This window comes from Nicotiana tabacum, chromosome 23, assembly GCF_000715075.1.
Source record: "Nicotiana tabacum cultivar K326 chromosome 23, ASM71507v2, whole genome shotgun sequence".
Taxonomy (NCBI): Eukaryota; Viridiplantae; Streptophyta; class Magnoliopsida; order Solanales; family Solanaceae; genus Nicotiana; species Nicotiana tabacum.
The window spans coordinates 25,504,791-25,522,110 of NC_134102.1; the positions used below are offsets into that span (position 1 = coordinate 25,504,791).

General features: G+C 38.0%; 1 protein-coding gene across 1 annotated transcript; it reads left to right on the forward strand.

Annotated features, from left to right (window-relative positions):
* Window positions 1-4,549: 4,549 nt before the first annotated feature.
* Window positions 4,550-5,832, forward strand: LOC142177078 (uncharacterized). The gene is made up of 2 exons (XM_075245540.1): window positions 4,550-5,442; window positions 5,673-5,832. The coding sequence occupies exons 1-2, from the start codon at window positions 4,550-4,552 to the stop codon at window positions 5,830-5,832; spliced, it is 1,053 nt and encodes a 350-aa protein (XP_075101641.1).
* Window positions 5,833-17,320: the final 11,488 nt, after the last annotated feature.

The following is a 17,320-nucleotide window of genomic DNA, read 5'->3' on the forward strand; positions in this document are numbered from 1 at the left end:
ATTAATAGAGGCAACAAGTTCAACTAAAGCATGCGAGCAATTTATCAATTAGAATGTAGAACAAGTGTTAACGAAATCATTTAAGGCATGTAAGGATAGACCAATACAAGTAAGAATAGATTGATTATGGGAATTTAGAACATGATACTACAACTCAATTAGAGCATGGAAAGGGTCTAAGTAGCCTAAACCGATCAAATACCACGTACAACCCGTGTACCCACTCGTCACCTTGTGTACACGACTTTCACATAGAATAAATTAATCAATCAATACCAATCCTAAGTGGTGGTTTCCCCCACACAAAGTTAGGCAAGATACTTAACTCAACTAGGCCAATTCAACAATCGAAAATAGCTTTCCCCCTAAAATTCGCCTCTACACGGCTCAAATCTAACCAAAATCAACTTAATATCATCAAATAGTGCTAGGGAAATCACTTAGAATAGATAAAGCTAAGATCTTTACACTTTTTTCAAAATTTCCAAAAAGTCAACCCGGGGCCCGTCTAATCAAAACCCGGGTCCAATAGTAGATTTTGACTACCCATGACCCCACGAGTTCATATATGTGATTAGTTTCAAAATTCGAGTCTAAATCGACTCTCAAAACTCAATTTCTTATTTTTCAAAAACTTGATAAAATTCTACAAATTTTCACTTTGATTCACATGATTTTGATGTTAAAATCTAAGATATATTGGTGGAATATGATTAGAAATAAATTAGAATCACTTGCCCAAAGTTTGTAGATGATAATTCCCTCTCCAATTCGCCTCCTACAGAGCTATAGGGTTCTAAAATGAGAGAATGAGAGACGAAATCCTGGCTTTCAGCCCTTATGTTCAGCTGTAGTTATCGCAATTGTGATATGGCTTCGTAATTGAGAAGAAAATCTTGTAATTGCGGTACTAACAGGACTGGGAAGCTGCCCTTGCATAAGCGACGAAGACTATCGCGAATGCGAACCTAGCCCAGCCCAAGACCTCTTCGCAAATGCGACCCAGGCATCGCAATTGCGATACATGTAGTTTCCCTGATAAGGTCACAAATGCGACTCTGGTGTTCGCAATTGCGACACCAGAGGCACCAGACACCTGATTTTGCAAATTTCAGTCCAAAACACTCTGAAACATGTCCAAAACTCATCTGAGCCCTCGGGGATCCAAACCAAGCCTCCACACAAATCTAAAAACATCATACGAATTCTCTTGCACCATGAAATCTCAAAATAACATCTAAACTACGAATTAAACTCTAAAATGTATGAATTTCAAAGTAAAGTTCAAGAATTTCTAAAATTACAACTAAACGTTCGAATCCTATCAAATCAACTCCAAACGACACTAAATTTTGTAGACAAGTTTTAAATACCATAACAGACCTATTCCAAGTCCCAAAATTAAATTTCGAACTCGATATATAAAAGTCAACTTACGATCAAACTTTTCAACTTCAAATTGCCAAATTTCGGCAAAACCACACAAATCGACCTACGGACTTTCGAAATCAATTGCGGGCATACGCCCAAGTCCGAAATTACGATACGAAGTTATCTAAGCTATAAAAATACAATTTCGGGGTCGTTTTCACAAAAGTTAAAGTTTGGTCAACATTTCTAATTTAAACTTCTAAGTCACGAATCAAGGGGTCCGAATCAACTCAGAAACTTCCCGGAACAAAACTAACCAACCCCACAAGTCATACAACCATAAATACACATGTGTGAAGCATAAAAAGGGGTAATGGGGCGTAATTACATAAAACAATCGGTCGGACCGTTACACCACACATCTAACTACCAAATGTAAGTACAAAACCGCCCCTAACTATCACTAACTATGAAGAGTATAAATACAATATAAGTCTCAATAACTTCGCTAAAACAATTACATATAGGATAATATTTAGTTCAAACAAGGTGGTTAGATAGAGAAAATGAAATGCACAGTAACTGGGATTTTTGTTTTTTTGGTAAAGGAAAGGCATTCAAACATTTGTATGGAAGCTGATCTAGAAATGTCGTAGAACAACCTATATAAGTCCAAATCATCTGCAGGGTAATGGAAATTTGGAAGATTTGGTTATCAAAGACTTTGCTAATTATTCGTTGTTTAGTATATTTAATTTTCCATTATTGTGATTTGAAGAACTCGAAGATAGTAAATCAATTTTTTTGTACCAAATTAATTGGCTCTAACTTCCATATCTTCAGGTCTTGGGTTGCAATTCTTTTACCATTTTCACTTCAGCAAATTACTCTTAATATTTGGATAGTGGGCTGGCAAATATTATTCTGCCATAAGAAATCCCTATCCACGGGAATTAAAGCAATTTTCCACTAATAAGGAGAGGGTATTCTGTTAGTAAGTTTAGATGCGGCGGTAATATTATTTTTATTATTTCAATGTTTTTTAACATAAAATTGGTATCCGCTGGTCCAAACTTGCGTTCTTCTTAAATATCTACTCTTTCTTGTATTTTAAACCTCTTTAAACCGAGTTAGTATTGCATGCCTCATTGTCCGCTCTTAAGAAGAATTGGCATGTTATTGTTGATGACCAATGATTTTGTGCATTTCTAGTCCATTTGATAATTTTGTATATCAACTCTTCCTCTCCTAAACCCCCTGTTTTCTTCAGCTTTTTACAACCGCTCCAACCGATGGAGCCGCCGGACGGCGCCACTCTGGCGCGTACGGTAGCTCAAATGAACTTACCAATAGACTCAAACATACTTGCGAACGGATCCTCAGGGAAAACATCATATGCAACAACACTGACAACTGTACAACCCCCACCCGCGAACCCTAATCGTCATGGTTGCGAATCTGTGATAGCCAGGAGGACGACCCACAATGGAATGCCAACAATAATTTTCAAAACCTCAGATTACTATGGGGTTATGGCAGAAGAATGTAGAAGAACGATTGTTGGAAGATTCTCGAGAATTAGGCCCCAAATTAAAAAAGTTAGGTTGAGATTCTCGGAGAAATTTGCTCTGAAAGGTTCAGTCAAAATAGTAGTGTTTGACAACTTCAATGTATTCATGGATTTCACCACTGATGAGAATTTCAATACCATTTGGAAAAAGAGAGTCATAGAGATTGAGGGACTGCAAATGTGGTTGCAAAAGTGGTCTCCCAATTTTAAGCCGGAAGAAGATCTTCCTATTGCGCCAATATGGGTGATGCTTCCTCAATTGCCTTTTCACATGCATACTTGGCACTACGCCAAGCAAATAGCAAGTGCAATTGGGACTCCGTTAGGGATGGACATTGCTACTAGAGGAAGAACACGTCCAAGCATGGCAAAGGTAAAGGTGGAAGTCGACTTATTTAAACCTTTACTTAGCAACGTTTGGGTGGGAGATGAAGATGTGAACTCACCATTGAAAGGTTTTACCCAAAAGATAGAGTATGAAGGTGTACCCAAATACTGCAGACATTGCAAGAAGATGGGGCATGCCTTGATTGAGTGTCAAGTTGTAGAGAAACAGAAACTTGCAGAGAAGAAAGAACTGGAGAGGGTCCAAATAAACACTGCTAATAATGTTACTACGACAAAGATGAGTGACAATGATACTGTGGCTACAAATGGTGAAGACAAGATTGTACACAAACAACAAAAGCATAAAAAAAATACCAGTAACATAAGCACAAGACAAGAAAACAAGGAAGTGAATAAAGGAGCTGAGGAAGCAGCAGAAAAGGTGGCTAAAACATACATGAGGGAGAGGTTGAGAAAAAAGAAAAAGAACAGCAAAGTTAAGAAGATGCCAAAGAAGAAAAGAAAGGTTTCTTTTAAGCCTAGCCTATCAAATAGGAAGGGCAAGAAGAAGATAGTTACAGTAGAGGAGGGCATCAATATCTCTGTTGAGGAAGCAGGAAATCTGTGTAACATCAGAGAGAATAGGACTCAGACTATAGCAGAACAGGAAAAGAAAGAGACTGTAGAAGGGCAAGAGAACAAAGAAAATTCCGATGATCAAAATATTTTAAAGTCAATGGCAAAGGAAGTGGGTATACCATGTCCGGATAGCAAGGGCCCCTCTCAAACAATGGAGGGCCAAGATAGCAGCATGCCAGAAATGAATGAAGCTATTGTGGAATCATCGAGCTTAGCAACTCAAATAAAAAATCAGAAAGGGATCAACCTAATCTTGGACCTGAGTATGTATCAGGCAAAAGAATTGGTGAGAGGAGATGATTGTCATAATGAAGAAGAACTGAACAATTTTACGGAGATAAACACACTAATGAATCAATTAGAAGAAGAACCAGAGGATCTAGGGAAGAAAGATGAAGAAAACAAGATGACAAGTGAGAGCATGTCCCCAACTGGGAGGGGAAGGAGTAGACAGAAGAAGAAAGGAAGAAAGAACAAAATCAAAACAACCCTTGAAAGCAAGAAGGGGAACTCAAATCAATCCGGTTTATTATTTTAATCATCAGTGGAAGTTTTTGGAATATCAGAGGAGTTAGATCTAAGAAGGCCATTCACAGATTGAAGCACCTTGTTACTATAAATAGGGTGGACTTTGTGGCTATTATGGAGCCTTTTGTTAGTAAGGATAAAGTAGAAGGATATATGAGATTCCTTGGATTTCATAACTGTATTGCCAATGAAAATGGCAAAATATGGTGCTTTTGGACAATTGGTTGTCAAACCACTATAGCAGCCAATGAAGAACAACAAATCACTGTCAATTTCAAGGATAACACAGATGAAGTTGGAGTTTTTGTCAATGTAGTTTATGCAAAGAGTTCTTCTAATGAAAGGAGGGATCTTTGGCACAGTCTGGAGATCACCTCGAACTTGGTAATATGTCCATGGTGTGTGGGAGAGGATTTTAATGCCATTCTGGATGAGGAGGAGAAATTAGGAGGCAGACCTTACAGGGCTTCAAGAAGCTTTGATTTTGCCTTATATATAAAACATTGTGATTTAGTCGATGCTGGATATATAGGAGAAACTCACACCTGGTGCAACAATAGAAGGGCAAGGAAAAGAATATGGAAAAGGTTGGATAGGATATTGATCAATGATCTTTGGATTCAAAGATTCCAAAGTAATAGTGTGAGACATTTAGTGAGAACATGCTCTGATCATAGACCTCTTTTGATGAAATGTCACGCAGGTCAACAACAAGTCATCAAATATTTCAGATTTCTAGATTTCTGGGTGGAGCAGACAAGTTTCAAGGATTTGGTAAGAGCCACTTGGATGACTGAAATTAGGGGAAATCCTTTGTGGAGGCTTCAACAAAAACTAAAACTACTCAGCAAGGCTTTGAGTCATTGGTCTAAAGAAGTGGTTGGGGATGTCTTCCTAAAAATCAGTGAATGGGAGACAAGGGTGCAAAGATTAGAAGAGATTGATTTCTCTACTAACGATGCCCAGAGTAGGAAAAATCTTAACAAAGCACATGCAGAATACATCAGGTGGATGGCAATGCAAGATCCATTCTAAGATAGAAATCACAGATTAAGTGGTTTGAAGAAGGAGACAATAACAGTAAGTTCTTCCACACTGTTATCAGGGAAAGGAGGAAAATGGTGCAGCTGCACAAGATTAAGAACCATAGGGGCAACTGGATATAGGGGGAAGAGAAGATCTCAAGGGCTGCGCACTTTAAGAAGCTCTTTAACTTGGAACCAATCACTATTAATAGTTTAGTTCTGCAGTGTATCCCAAGGTGTATATCTGATGAAGAGAACTTTCTGTTGACAGTTATTCCAGAAGAAGAGGAGATTAAAGAGACAATCTTCAGTATGAATCCATCTAGTTCTGCTGGACCGGATGGATACAATGGTACTTTCTATCAGAGGTGATGGGATATAATTAAAGAAGATGTCGTTGCATATCTTCAATACCTTTTCAATGAAGGCAATCTTACAAAGTTCTTTAATCATACTTTCTTGGCATTGATACCAAAGGTAGAATCACCAAATACTTTCTCGGATCTGAGGCCCATAAGGCTAAGTAATTTCTCCTGTAAGATAATTTCCAAAATCCTTTGCTGCCCAGATTAATCTCAGAAAACTAAAGTGGTTTCATCACTGGAAGAAAAATAACAGAGAATGTATTGTTGGCTCAAGAAATTATTCACGCAATAACCCAGCACAATAGAGGGGGCAACATGGTGATCAAAGTGGACATGAAAAAGGCGTATGATAGGATGTCTTGGAACTTCATAACTGATGTTTTAAGGAAGTTTGACTTTGCAGAGGAATGGATTGACTTAATTTGGAGACGTATTTCTGATGTTTGGTACTCCATCATAATAAATGGAACCAGGAAAGGTTTTTTCTCCTCAAGTCAAGGGCTAAAACAGGGTGATCCACTATCTCCTTCTTTATTTGTTCTGGGAGCTGAAGTCCTCTTGCGGATGCTGAATAAACTGCTTCACAACACTAATTTCACTCCTTTCTCTATGAATCTTAAGGGACCTGTTGTGAATCATCTTGCCTATGTGGATAATATATTCATTTTCACGACTGGCAACAATGCTTCCTTAAAATTGGTTATGACAGAGTTGAAAAGATATGAAGAAGTTTCTGGGCAAATGGTTAACCAAGGTAAAAGCTTCTTTTTGACTGATCCAAAGGCTTTTGCCTCGAGGATTAACCGTATAAGATTTGCAACAGGTTTCATGAATAGGAACTTCCCTTTCGCATATTTGGGTTGTCCTATTTACATTGGAAGAAAGAAGATTGAATATTTTGATGGGCTGGTCACTAAGGTAACAAAAAGATTATGTGGATGGCATGGTAAGATGTTGTCACATGGAGGTAGAATGGTTCTAATAAAGCATGTGCTGCAAGCTATCCCTATATATACGCTGGCTACATTATCCCCTCCCAAAGGAACTTATAGGATGATAGAGAAGTACTTTTTAAGATTATTTTGGGGCTCTAGTAGTGAGAAAAGCAGACACCATTGGAGCTCATGGAGTAATCTATGCTACTCTAAGGAAGAAGGTGGTGTTGGGATTAAAAGATTAGAAGAAGTTGGCGAAACGTTTGCGTTTAAAGGATGGTGGAACTTCAGGACCAAAAAGTCCCTGTGGGCTGACTTTCTTCTCACAAAGTATTGCTCAAAGAGGCATCCTGTAACTCTCAAGAAATCATCAAAACAGTGCTTGCATGGAGGAATCTTATGGATGTTAGAGAAAACGCTGAGAGCAACACTGTATGGAGAATCAATAAAGGGCAATGCAGCTTTTGGTAGGGCAACTGGACAGGAAAAGGAGCCTTAGCTAACTCCTGTACACACCTAAAAAAATCAATGGAGCTTAAAGTGGGGTCTTTCATTGAAGATAGATGTTGGAATCTACAGAAGCTTTCCCAGACAATTCCGGGCCAACTTATCCAACAGGTGGTACCCATTAACATTGGAGATGCAACAAAGAAAGATTATGCTTACTGGAATATCACAGAGGATGGATGTTTCTCAAATGGTGCAACCTGGAGGTCAATATGACTTAGGAGACCAAGCAACTTCTCTTTTCAAAAGGTATGGAATAAAAACATTCCATTCAAAATGTCCTTTTTGGCTTGGAGACTTCTCCAAAGTAAACTACCTTTTAATGAGGTGATCTCTAGATTTGGTAATCAGATTGTCTCTACATGTCATTGTTGTATGACCCCAAAAAATGAGACAATCCAGCATGTTTTCTATTGTAGTGATGCTGCTATGCACTTGTGGAATTATTTTGGCAATCTATTGGGAATAGTGGGGCAGGGTAACAATATTAGAATTAGGATGGCACAGTGGTGGGATATTAGATCTAACAACATTGTTCATAAATATATTTTGTAAACTTTACCAATTCTCATTGTTTGGGAGATTTAGAAAAGTTGGTGTGCTTGTAAATATGGCACTCAGAGGAGATTATTGTATAGAAGTATGGAATATTAGATCATGTGGAATATTAAGGCAGTTCTGGGTATGACCTTCCCAAATTGTGAAAGATCACTACTATGGCCTAGTCTCTGTGAATTGATTGAAAAACTGAAACTAGTCCAGAGAATTATTCAACAAGTGTGGAAAATACCAGATAATGGAAAGTTGAAGGTGAACACTGACGGAAGCTACATGAAGGCTACAGGAAAAATAGGGATAGGAGGAATAATTAGAGATGAATCTAGGGACTTGATTGAAGCTTTCTCTTTTCTGGTGGATTGCTCTAGTAACAATGTAGCTGAGGCCTTAGCGGCAAAGTTTAGGGCAAACCTATGCATTTAGAAAGGTTGCAAAAACTTTGAACTTCAACTTGACTCATCATTGGTGGCTGATATACTGAAGAAAGAGGACACAAGGAATCTAAAATTGAGGATGGTTATTGAAGAAACAATGCAGATTTTAGGCCAAGCTGAGGTCAAAATTTCTCATTGCTACAGGGAAGGTAATCAAGTTGCAGATGGCTTGTCTAAGTATGCTACTACGCTTGAAGAAGGGAGATATTTCCACAACTTTCAGCAGCTGCCAGGAAAAGCTAAGGGGCCCTTTCAGTTGGATAAGTGGCAGTTACCAAGTTTTAGAAATAAATATGATTAAGGGTAATTTTTTTGTTAGCTGAATGCATTCTTGGGCCAGATGTTTGCCTTGTCAACATTCTGGCCTTTAGGGGATTGACCATACCCCTCTTTTGTAACCTAACTCTTTATTTCAATATACACCCTTTAAGGGTGATGGTTAATTAAAAAAAAAAATATGTTTGGTGTAACATTGAAAATGAATAATCTTGACTGAAGGATATGGTTATATTTTTTGGAAGAACTCTAAAGATGAAAACGTTTTGTGGATAGCCGGTTGATTATACCCTTAAGAAAGGGTTAAAGGTTAGTGCTTTCAACAAACAGAATTACTGCTATGTCTTGTAGGTTGGACCATAGGATATAAGAATAGAGTTATGATTTTTATTACAATAGCATTATTTTTCGTCATTTTTCCTATCCGGTGAAGTATCTTTTATTTGTTTATCGATTGTGCGGTTTCTTCTCTTTGGATTTTGTCTATTACTTCTCTATATTATTGTTGGATGGTTTGTTCTCCTCCTATAATTGTTTAATATTTATTATTGTTATGTTAGGAATTTTATTGAGTGTTATTAATTTGTAATATTCTCTTGGTTCTATTCATATACCTAGCCGTTATTTTCCCCTGTAATTTATATAACAAGGTAACTAGTGTTCATTAATGTCTATGGTTCTCAATATTCTTTAATATGTTCTTATGTAATATAGATCTTGAAGTGTATATTGAACTTCCTTTAATTTTACTTTTTTGGAGCAATATCACAAACAACTTATTATATGGAATCTAATAGAAACTGGAGTACTAGATTCTGAAGAAGCAGGAGAGCACACCTCAACAATTTGAGATTATTTAAATTTGTTGTTGAATGGTAGTTTAATTTGAAACATATTATTGGTAGGTAGAACATGATGTACATGCCAATAACTTTCTCACAAGAGCCATATGGTACAACAAGAAAATATGTCAACATCTGATTAAATTTCTTTTTTTTTGGTTCGTGTAATTAATTCATTTTGATAATATAAATCTTTATCTTTATAATATCAACTAAACTTATAAAATGAGTTATTTGAATATGCGAAGCGCGGGTAAATTAACTAGTATTTAAAATAATTAATGGGTATCTTTTGCACTTCCAAAATAATTTTCAAGTTTTTGTTTGATTGATTAAGTTACAAAAGAGTTTCTTTCCCCATTCACAACGCAAAAGTTTATTGTTTCAGGCTCGAAAATGAAGCTGAAGATCTGCTGAACTTATAACGATCCGACCGGTCATTTTGATCTTTAGCGTGTCTTTCGGCAGTTTGAGGCCTTGAGTAGCTTCACCTCATGTTTTATGACTTGTACGTGTGGTCGGAATTGAACTTCGGGAAGTGCGGAGTTGATTCAGATGGAAAATTCTCAATTCAGAAGCTTTAAGTTGGAAGAGTTGACCAAGGTTTGACTTTTGAGTACACGACCTCAGAATCGAGATTTGAGGGTTCTAATAGGTGCATATGATGATTTTGAACTCGGCGTATGTTCGGATTTAGTATCGGGTGACCCGGGAGTATTTCAGCGTTTATTGTGGAAAGTTAGAATTTTAAAGGTTTTAAAAATTCCTAAGTTTGATATGAAGTGGTCTTTGGCGTTATAGATATCCATTTGAGATTCCGAGCCTTGGAATAGGTTCGTATCATGATTTATGACTTGTACGTAAAGTTTGGCATCATTCCGGAATGTTTAAGTATGATTCGGATGAGTTCATCGAAATTTGAATTCTTGAAAGTTAAAAGAAGGATTTGATCGTTGATTCGTAATTTTCATATTATTTATGGAGTTTCGAGCCTTTGGATAAGTTTGGAGTAGGTATTGGAACTAGCTGGCATGGTTGGACGGGGTCCGGGGGGCCTCAGATGTGTTTCGGATGGGTTAAGGGTCATTTCGCTATGTTTGAGTTGCCGTTTCTGAGGTCTGGTGTGTCCTTCTTTGGCAAAGAAAGGGTCACGTTCGCGAAGATCTATGAGATGTATGGACATTTGTACATTGCTTTCGCGAAAAAGGGCACGCGTTCGCCAAGCCTTGGAGGAGGCAGTGCTTCGCGATCACGAGGATGATTACACGATCGCGTAGAAGGGTAGGCAGGAAGTGGGCACCAGGAATTTGTCCTACACGTTCGCGAGCCCATTTGCGTAGGGACGGAGGAGTTGGTCACCGCGTTCGCGACCGGTGAATCGCCTTCGCGAAGAGAGAGTTTGGCAGCTGGGGAGTTTGGTCTTAGCGATCGTAAAGGCTTTCTCGCAATCGTGAAGAAGGGTCGTCTAGGCAGAGTCCTTTTTAATTCGGGAGTTGGTTCACTTTCTTTCATTTTCACTTGGGTGCCCGAATTTGGGGAGCTAGTTTGAGGAGATTTTCATAAAGCAACACAAGGTAAGTGATTCCCACTTGTTGTAAGTTAAATACATGAGTATATATGAATTTAAGCATGAAAATTTGTAGAAATTGTGGGACTTTTGAAAAAAACCTAGAATTTGATATTTTTGGATTTTGACCACGAAATTGGACATGGAATTGGGAATAAGTTACATATTTGAGTTCGTGGTGTTATGGGTATTGTTTATTTTCAAAAGATTTCGGAATCCGGGCACGTGAGCCCGATGGTTGACTTTGTTGACTTTTCGAGCGAAGTTGAGAATTGTTTTAAATTAATAAATTATAAGCATTTGAGTATATTCTGATAGAATTGCACATTGTTTTACTAGTTTCGGATCGATGGACATTGGTTTGAGGTGTTAGAGGGGCGTTGGAGCTGGTTATGGAACTTCAGAGCGAGGTAAGTCTCCTGTCTAACCTTGTGAGGGGAAAACTACCCCTAGGTGATGTATTTGATATGTGCTACTTGTAATGGGGGCTACGTATGCGCGAGGTGACGAGAGTCCGTACGTGGCTATATTCATGTTTATGTTCAGGTAGACCTAGGACTGTACCATGCAATAAATTGTATTACTTGAATTTAGTTGTTAGTGTAAATACTTGAAGACTATAAGTGAAAACTGATAGAGATCATGTTAGATCAAATCTCAATTCCGTGAGTTATTTGGCAGGATAATCGATTGATGGTAAATATCATGTTTATGTTATGTTTATGACCCTTGTATAGTAAATACGCGAGTCGTAAGTCAATAAGTTTCTTCTTTTCCTATAGATTAGGCCGAACGTCTTGGCGGTATATGTATATATGAGATGAATCCATGGATCGGGTCGTACGACCTCGGCAGTATATGTACAAGACTATATGTGATGACCCAAAATGTCATCTTTAAATTTAGTGATTAATTATGTGATCTAAGCACTATTTACTATTACTCGACTTGCGTGTGCAGTCCATAAAATTTTTTCGGAAAGTTTTCAGGTGAAAAATGGATTAAAATGTGAATTAGATGTTTAAAACACAACTGAGTTGACTTTGGTCAATATTTTGAGTAAACCCGGATCAGTATTTTGACAGTTCTAGTAGGTCCGTATCGTGAATTGGGACTTGGGCGTATACCCGGAATCAAATTCCGAGGTCCCTAGCCCGAGATATGGAATTTTAATGAAAACTTTAAAGTTTAAGTTCAAATAGTGACCGGATGTCGAATTATGTGCAAAAAACCTCGGAATAGAATTTTGATGATTCCAACAGCTCCGTATGGTGATTTTGGACTTAGGAGCATGATCAAAATTTTATTTAGAAGTCCGTAGTGGAATTAGGCTTGAAATGCCGAAAGTTGAATTTTTGGGAAGTTTGACCGAGGGGTTGACTTTTTGATATCGGGGTCGAAATTCGATTCTGAAAATTTTCATAGCTCCGTTATGTTATTTACGACTTGTGTGCAAAATTTGAGGTCAATTGGACTGGATTTGATAGGTTCCGGTGTTGTTTGTAGAAATTGAAAGTTCAAAGTTCATAGATTTTGATTTGAGGTGCGATTAGTCATTTTGATATTGTTTGATATGGTTTGAAGCCTCGACTAAGTTCGTATTATGTTTTAGGATATGTTGGAATAATTGGTTAAGGTCCCGAAGGTCTCGGGTGGAATTCGGAAGGTAAACGTAATGGATTTCGGACAAAGAAAGTTGCTGAAAATTTGCAGAAATTTCGCCAGAAATTTCTAGTGTGTGGAGCCCACTTTGGAAGCTTATATCTCGTAATGCATAAGGAATCAGAAACTTATCAAAACATGAAAGTTGTAGTCGTTTGTTTCTAGTTTCCAGAAAGTTAAATAATTTATTATTGGGACATTTGTACAGAAAGTTATGATAGATTGAATGAAGGCTGGTAGAGCAGTTTCGCCAGAAATTCTGATGCATGGAACCGACTTTAGAAGCTTATATCTCGCAATTCATAAGGAAACAGAAAAGTTGCAAAACATGAAAGTTGTAGTCGGTTGATTCTAATTTCCAGAAAGTTAAACCATTTATCATTTGGACATTTGGACATAATGTTATGATCAATTGAAGGAAGGCTGGTAGAGCAGTTTATGGTGGACTTTTAGTGACGAAAAATGGACTTTTAGTGACGGATTGACAAAAACTTAAGGACTAAAAATGGTCATTTCATTCATTTCGTTTTGGAATTTTTGGAGCACGGTTCTTGGGCGATTTTTGGGCGATTTTCACGAGAAAACATTGGGGTAAGTGTTCTTTATCCTATATTGATTATAATTTATGATTCCATACTCATTTACATCATGAATCCGTGAATTTATGGAAACAAAATCAAGATTTTTGCAAAATCTTCCAAAAACGAAAATTTAAGATTTGTAGGTCGAGTTGTTATCGGATTTTGGTAAAATTGGTATGGGTGGACTCATAATTGAATGGGTTATCGGATTTTGTAAGTTTCGCCGGATTCCGAGATGTGGGCCCCACGGGCAAATTTTGAGCTAATTTCGGATTTTAATGAAAATGTAATATTTTCTTATGAAATTGATTACTATAATTTTTGTTGACTGTATCGAATTAATTATGACTAGATATGAGTCGATCGGAGTCGAAAAATCGAGGAAAAAGCATAATATTTGGTTAAATTGGAGCAAGTCAAGGTAAGTGACTTGTCTAACCTCGTGTGGGGGAAATTTCCCCTAGGATTGATATTGATGTGATTATTGAAATGTGTTGAAAGTCGTGTGCACGAGGTGACGAGTGTGTACACGGGCTAAATTGTGAAAGATTATATTTTTAAATTGTGTAGATCACTGTTGCGCATTTATTAAATTATTTTATCTTGTTATATTCTTCATCAGTGATCTGAGATATATACTTCAAATTTGTTTGATCTTTTTGTACTAATTATTTTACCTGTTTAGTTGAAACTTGGTTTCTTTTATTCTGTGCATTATTTGAAGGTTGATTTTCTTTAAATTAAATATTATTAATATGAAGTATTTGACATTTTTAAGCTTGATATTAAAGCAACGTATTAAAGATTTTGAAATAATAGTTTCCTAAATTATTTACTCCTGAATATTTTTATACTCATTGTGATGGAGCCGTGAGCTCTTTATTGTGGAAAAATATTATTGTTCAATTATTTTGACATGAGCCGTGAGCTCTTTATTGTGGAAAAATATTGTTGTTGAATTGTTTTGGCAAGTTAAATTATTTGAGCACCTGAGGTGCAAATTGTGAGATATTGTGATATTAATACACATGCGGTGGTATAAGGTCTGGGTGTTGAAACGCATGCGGTGAGATAAGGGTGGCTTGATACGTGTGGCTAGTAGAGGGGACTAGTAGAAGTCATGCGATGTGATAAGGGTGGCTAAAACGCGGGATGCTATTTTGGGAAAAATATTTTCTTTCAAATAAATTGTGAGGGCTCCCGCGGTGAGATAAGGAAATGAGATATTGTGAATTTGTTTATGATTTGGGACTACGAAGCAGTATCTCGGGAGTGCCCTTGTTGATATTGATTTATGGCCGCAATTGCCTTTGATTATTGTGTGATTTTCTTAAAGTTGAAAAGAATTCTGTTTTGTTTTCACGATGTATTTATTTGCCATTATTTGATGTAATTAAATGTGACATACTACTTGATTCATTTACATTGTCATTTTATCTTATAATATTGTTTAAACATTTTACCATGCCATTATTTATTCTCCAGTAGGGCCTGACCTGACCTCGTCACTACTTTGCCGAGGTCAGGCTTGGCACTTACTGGGTACCGCTGTGGTGTACTCATACTATGCTTCTGCACATCTTTTTGTGCAGATCCAGGTACATCTTATCAGACCACACACAGTAAACTAGCTGTACGAGGAGACTTCGAGGTATATCTGCCAACGCCCGCAGACTCCGGAGTCCCCTTCTATTCTTGTTATGTTGCTTCCTTATTTTCTTTAGACTCTGTTATATAGAGACATCGAGGATAAATTCTTAGAAGCTTGTGACTTATTTCTACCGGGTTTTGGGAGTTGAAATTGTTTGAATTGTAGTTTAATTATTTCAGATATTTATTATTATTCCGCATTGATAGGCTTACCTAGTCTTAGAGACTAGGTGCCATCACGACATCCTACGAAGGGAATTTGGGGTCGTGACAAGTTGGTATCAGAGCACTAGGTTCATAGGTGTCATGAGTCACAAGCAGGTTTAGTAGAGTTTTGCAGATCGGTACGGAGATGTCTGTACTTATCTTCGAGAGGCTATGGAACTGTTAGGAAATATTCACTTCTTTGACTCCTTATCGTGCGGCTTTGATTTAGCTTGAAGCATATATCTTATATTCCTTTGTATCCACTCGTGTATGACATTGCGCACTCGGTATCAGTGTATGCGTCGACGGTTCGTGATGCCGTAGATGGACTATGAGGGAGCCAAAGATGCTCAAACTTTGCCTCAACGTGTGGTCTCGACTGAAGATGCGGGCGTATTGAGAGATGACCTAGTGAATCATGTGGGGGTGCAACGAACGTTGGCGTCTGGTTGATTTATACAAGCTGTGAAGGTTATTATTGTGGATCATCGGACATTGTGACCTATGACTTCGCGCCGAGTAGGGGGAGTCCACTACCAATGGGTGGATTGCGGGGTCATGTGTTATATCAGCTTTGGCCAAAAATGTATATATGTGGTACTGAAAGGTTCCCTAAAATTTACAAATGTTTAAGACCTGAGATTTTGTAGAGGATAAGTTTGGGACTTGCGGTATGTCCGCCTCCTTAATAATTCTATACTTCAATACCAAAGGAGTTATAGAAACAACTCTAAATTTGTAGAAGGTCTACTCAGCGTGGACGTCACTGTTGCGGATTTTGGGGTGCTTCGGAGGAAGTACACTTGTTGACGAGAGTCTGGACTATGTGGTTCGTGATAAGATTCGTTTGTATGGAGCTCTACTTTGGTGATCGTTGTGTATAAATAGGGGTAAGGGTTACCCCAAAGAAGAATCGAAGAGTATGTTAAGAAATTGGTCAGCTCAACAGTGTTGAGTCAGCATAACAAAAGAAGAAATTTGCCTTGGGAGAGATAATTCTCCACCAGTGTTCGTGGCAAGCCTATGAAGAGGGAAAACAAGCCAATGCAACACCGCCCACTTAGCTCAGTTCTCAGAAATGCTTTTGAAAGAGTTTGTTTCCCAGACTCTCCGTAATGCGTCGCGCATAGGGTTTGAATGGTTGCGTCAGGTCACCATTGACGGTGTCAGAATATGCCATCAAGTTCAATAAGTTATCCCGTCATACTCCTACTTTGCTTCCTACAGCTAGAGGGCGAGTCCACAGACTCATTAAAGGACTCAATTATGATCGTAAAATTTTGTACGACTCGGGAGCTACAAGCTGATACTTAATTTCTGCTAGTTGTACAAATTTCCAAGATATTAGAATGTGTTCGGGGTGAGGGAAAAAAAGGAAACTAAGGAGACCAAGATGTCTCGAGGTTCTGGGGATTCAGTGGATTCTACTCTGCAAGTATAAATCATTATGGAGGGGGCTCGGGCTGTCGGCCAGCCCAGTCCGCACATCGGATTACTCGGGGTGCTCCAGTAAGTTCTTTTAATGCACCACCGACATGAGTTCCTACAATGGTTATTCCAGTTATCTGGCACTAACTCAATATGAGCAGCCTAACCCGCAAAGGGGTTGTTATGAATACGGTGATACTAGGCACATTATGAGAAAAAATGTCAAAAACTTGGGAGAGACTTATTTCATCAAAGCACTCAGGCTACGTGCCCCATTGCAGTTACTACACCACCCACACGACCAGTTAGGGGTGGAGGACAGACGAGTAGAAGGCGTCCTATAGGTGGAGACCCATCCGTTGATATATTTGTTTTATGGTATGGCGGAGGTCGCTACATCAGTTGGTGTCGTTACAGGTACGACCTTGATATAATATAAAGGAATAATTTCCTTAACTTGATTCGGTTTTGAGTATCGAGACGAGTCCTCCTATTGTGCTCCACTTATGAGTGAGTTTCATAATTCTATAATCTACTTATGTGTTTACTCCTGTTGGGAGATTCCATGGAGATAACTATGCCTATCATTCCATGTTGGTCACTAATAAGACCTATGAGGCTAAATGTGATTTTCTGTTACTCATTTCGGTAAGTTTTGATGTAATTTACGGATAATTAATTACAAATTGTGAATTATATGCCCTACCGGTGTGGGGTTCATTATGTGTTGTGATTTTCTTTTTTTAACGGAAATTATTTAGAAGGAGCAAATGACAGGTTTCGATTGGCATGATGTGCATATTACTTGTGATTCAGAACCCAGGACGAGATCCTAGCATTTTAATATA

Coding starts and splice junctions, on each gene's coding strand:
- LOC142177078 (XM_075245540.1), top strand. CDS start 4,550: ATGGAGCCTTTTGTTAGTAAGGATAAAGTAGAAGGATATATGAGATTC. Junction 5,443..5,672: donor GCACATGCAGAATACATCAG/GTGGATGGCAAT, acceptor CACTATTAATAG/TTTAGTTCTGCAGTGTATCC.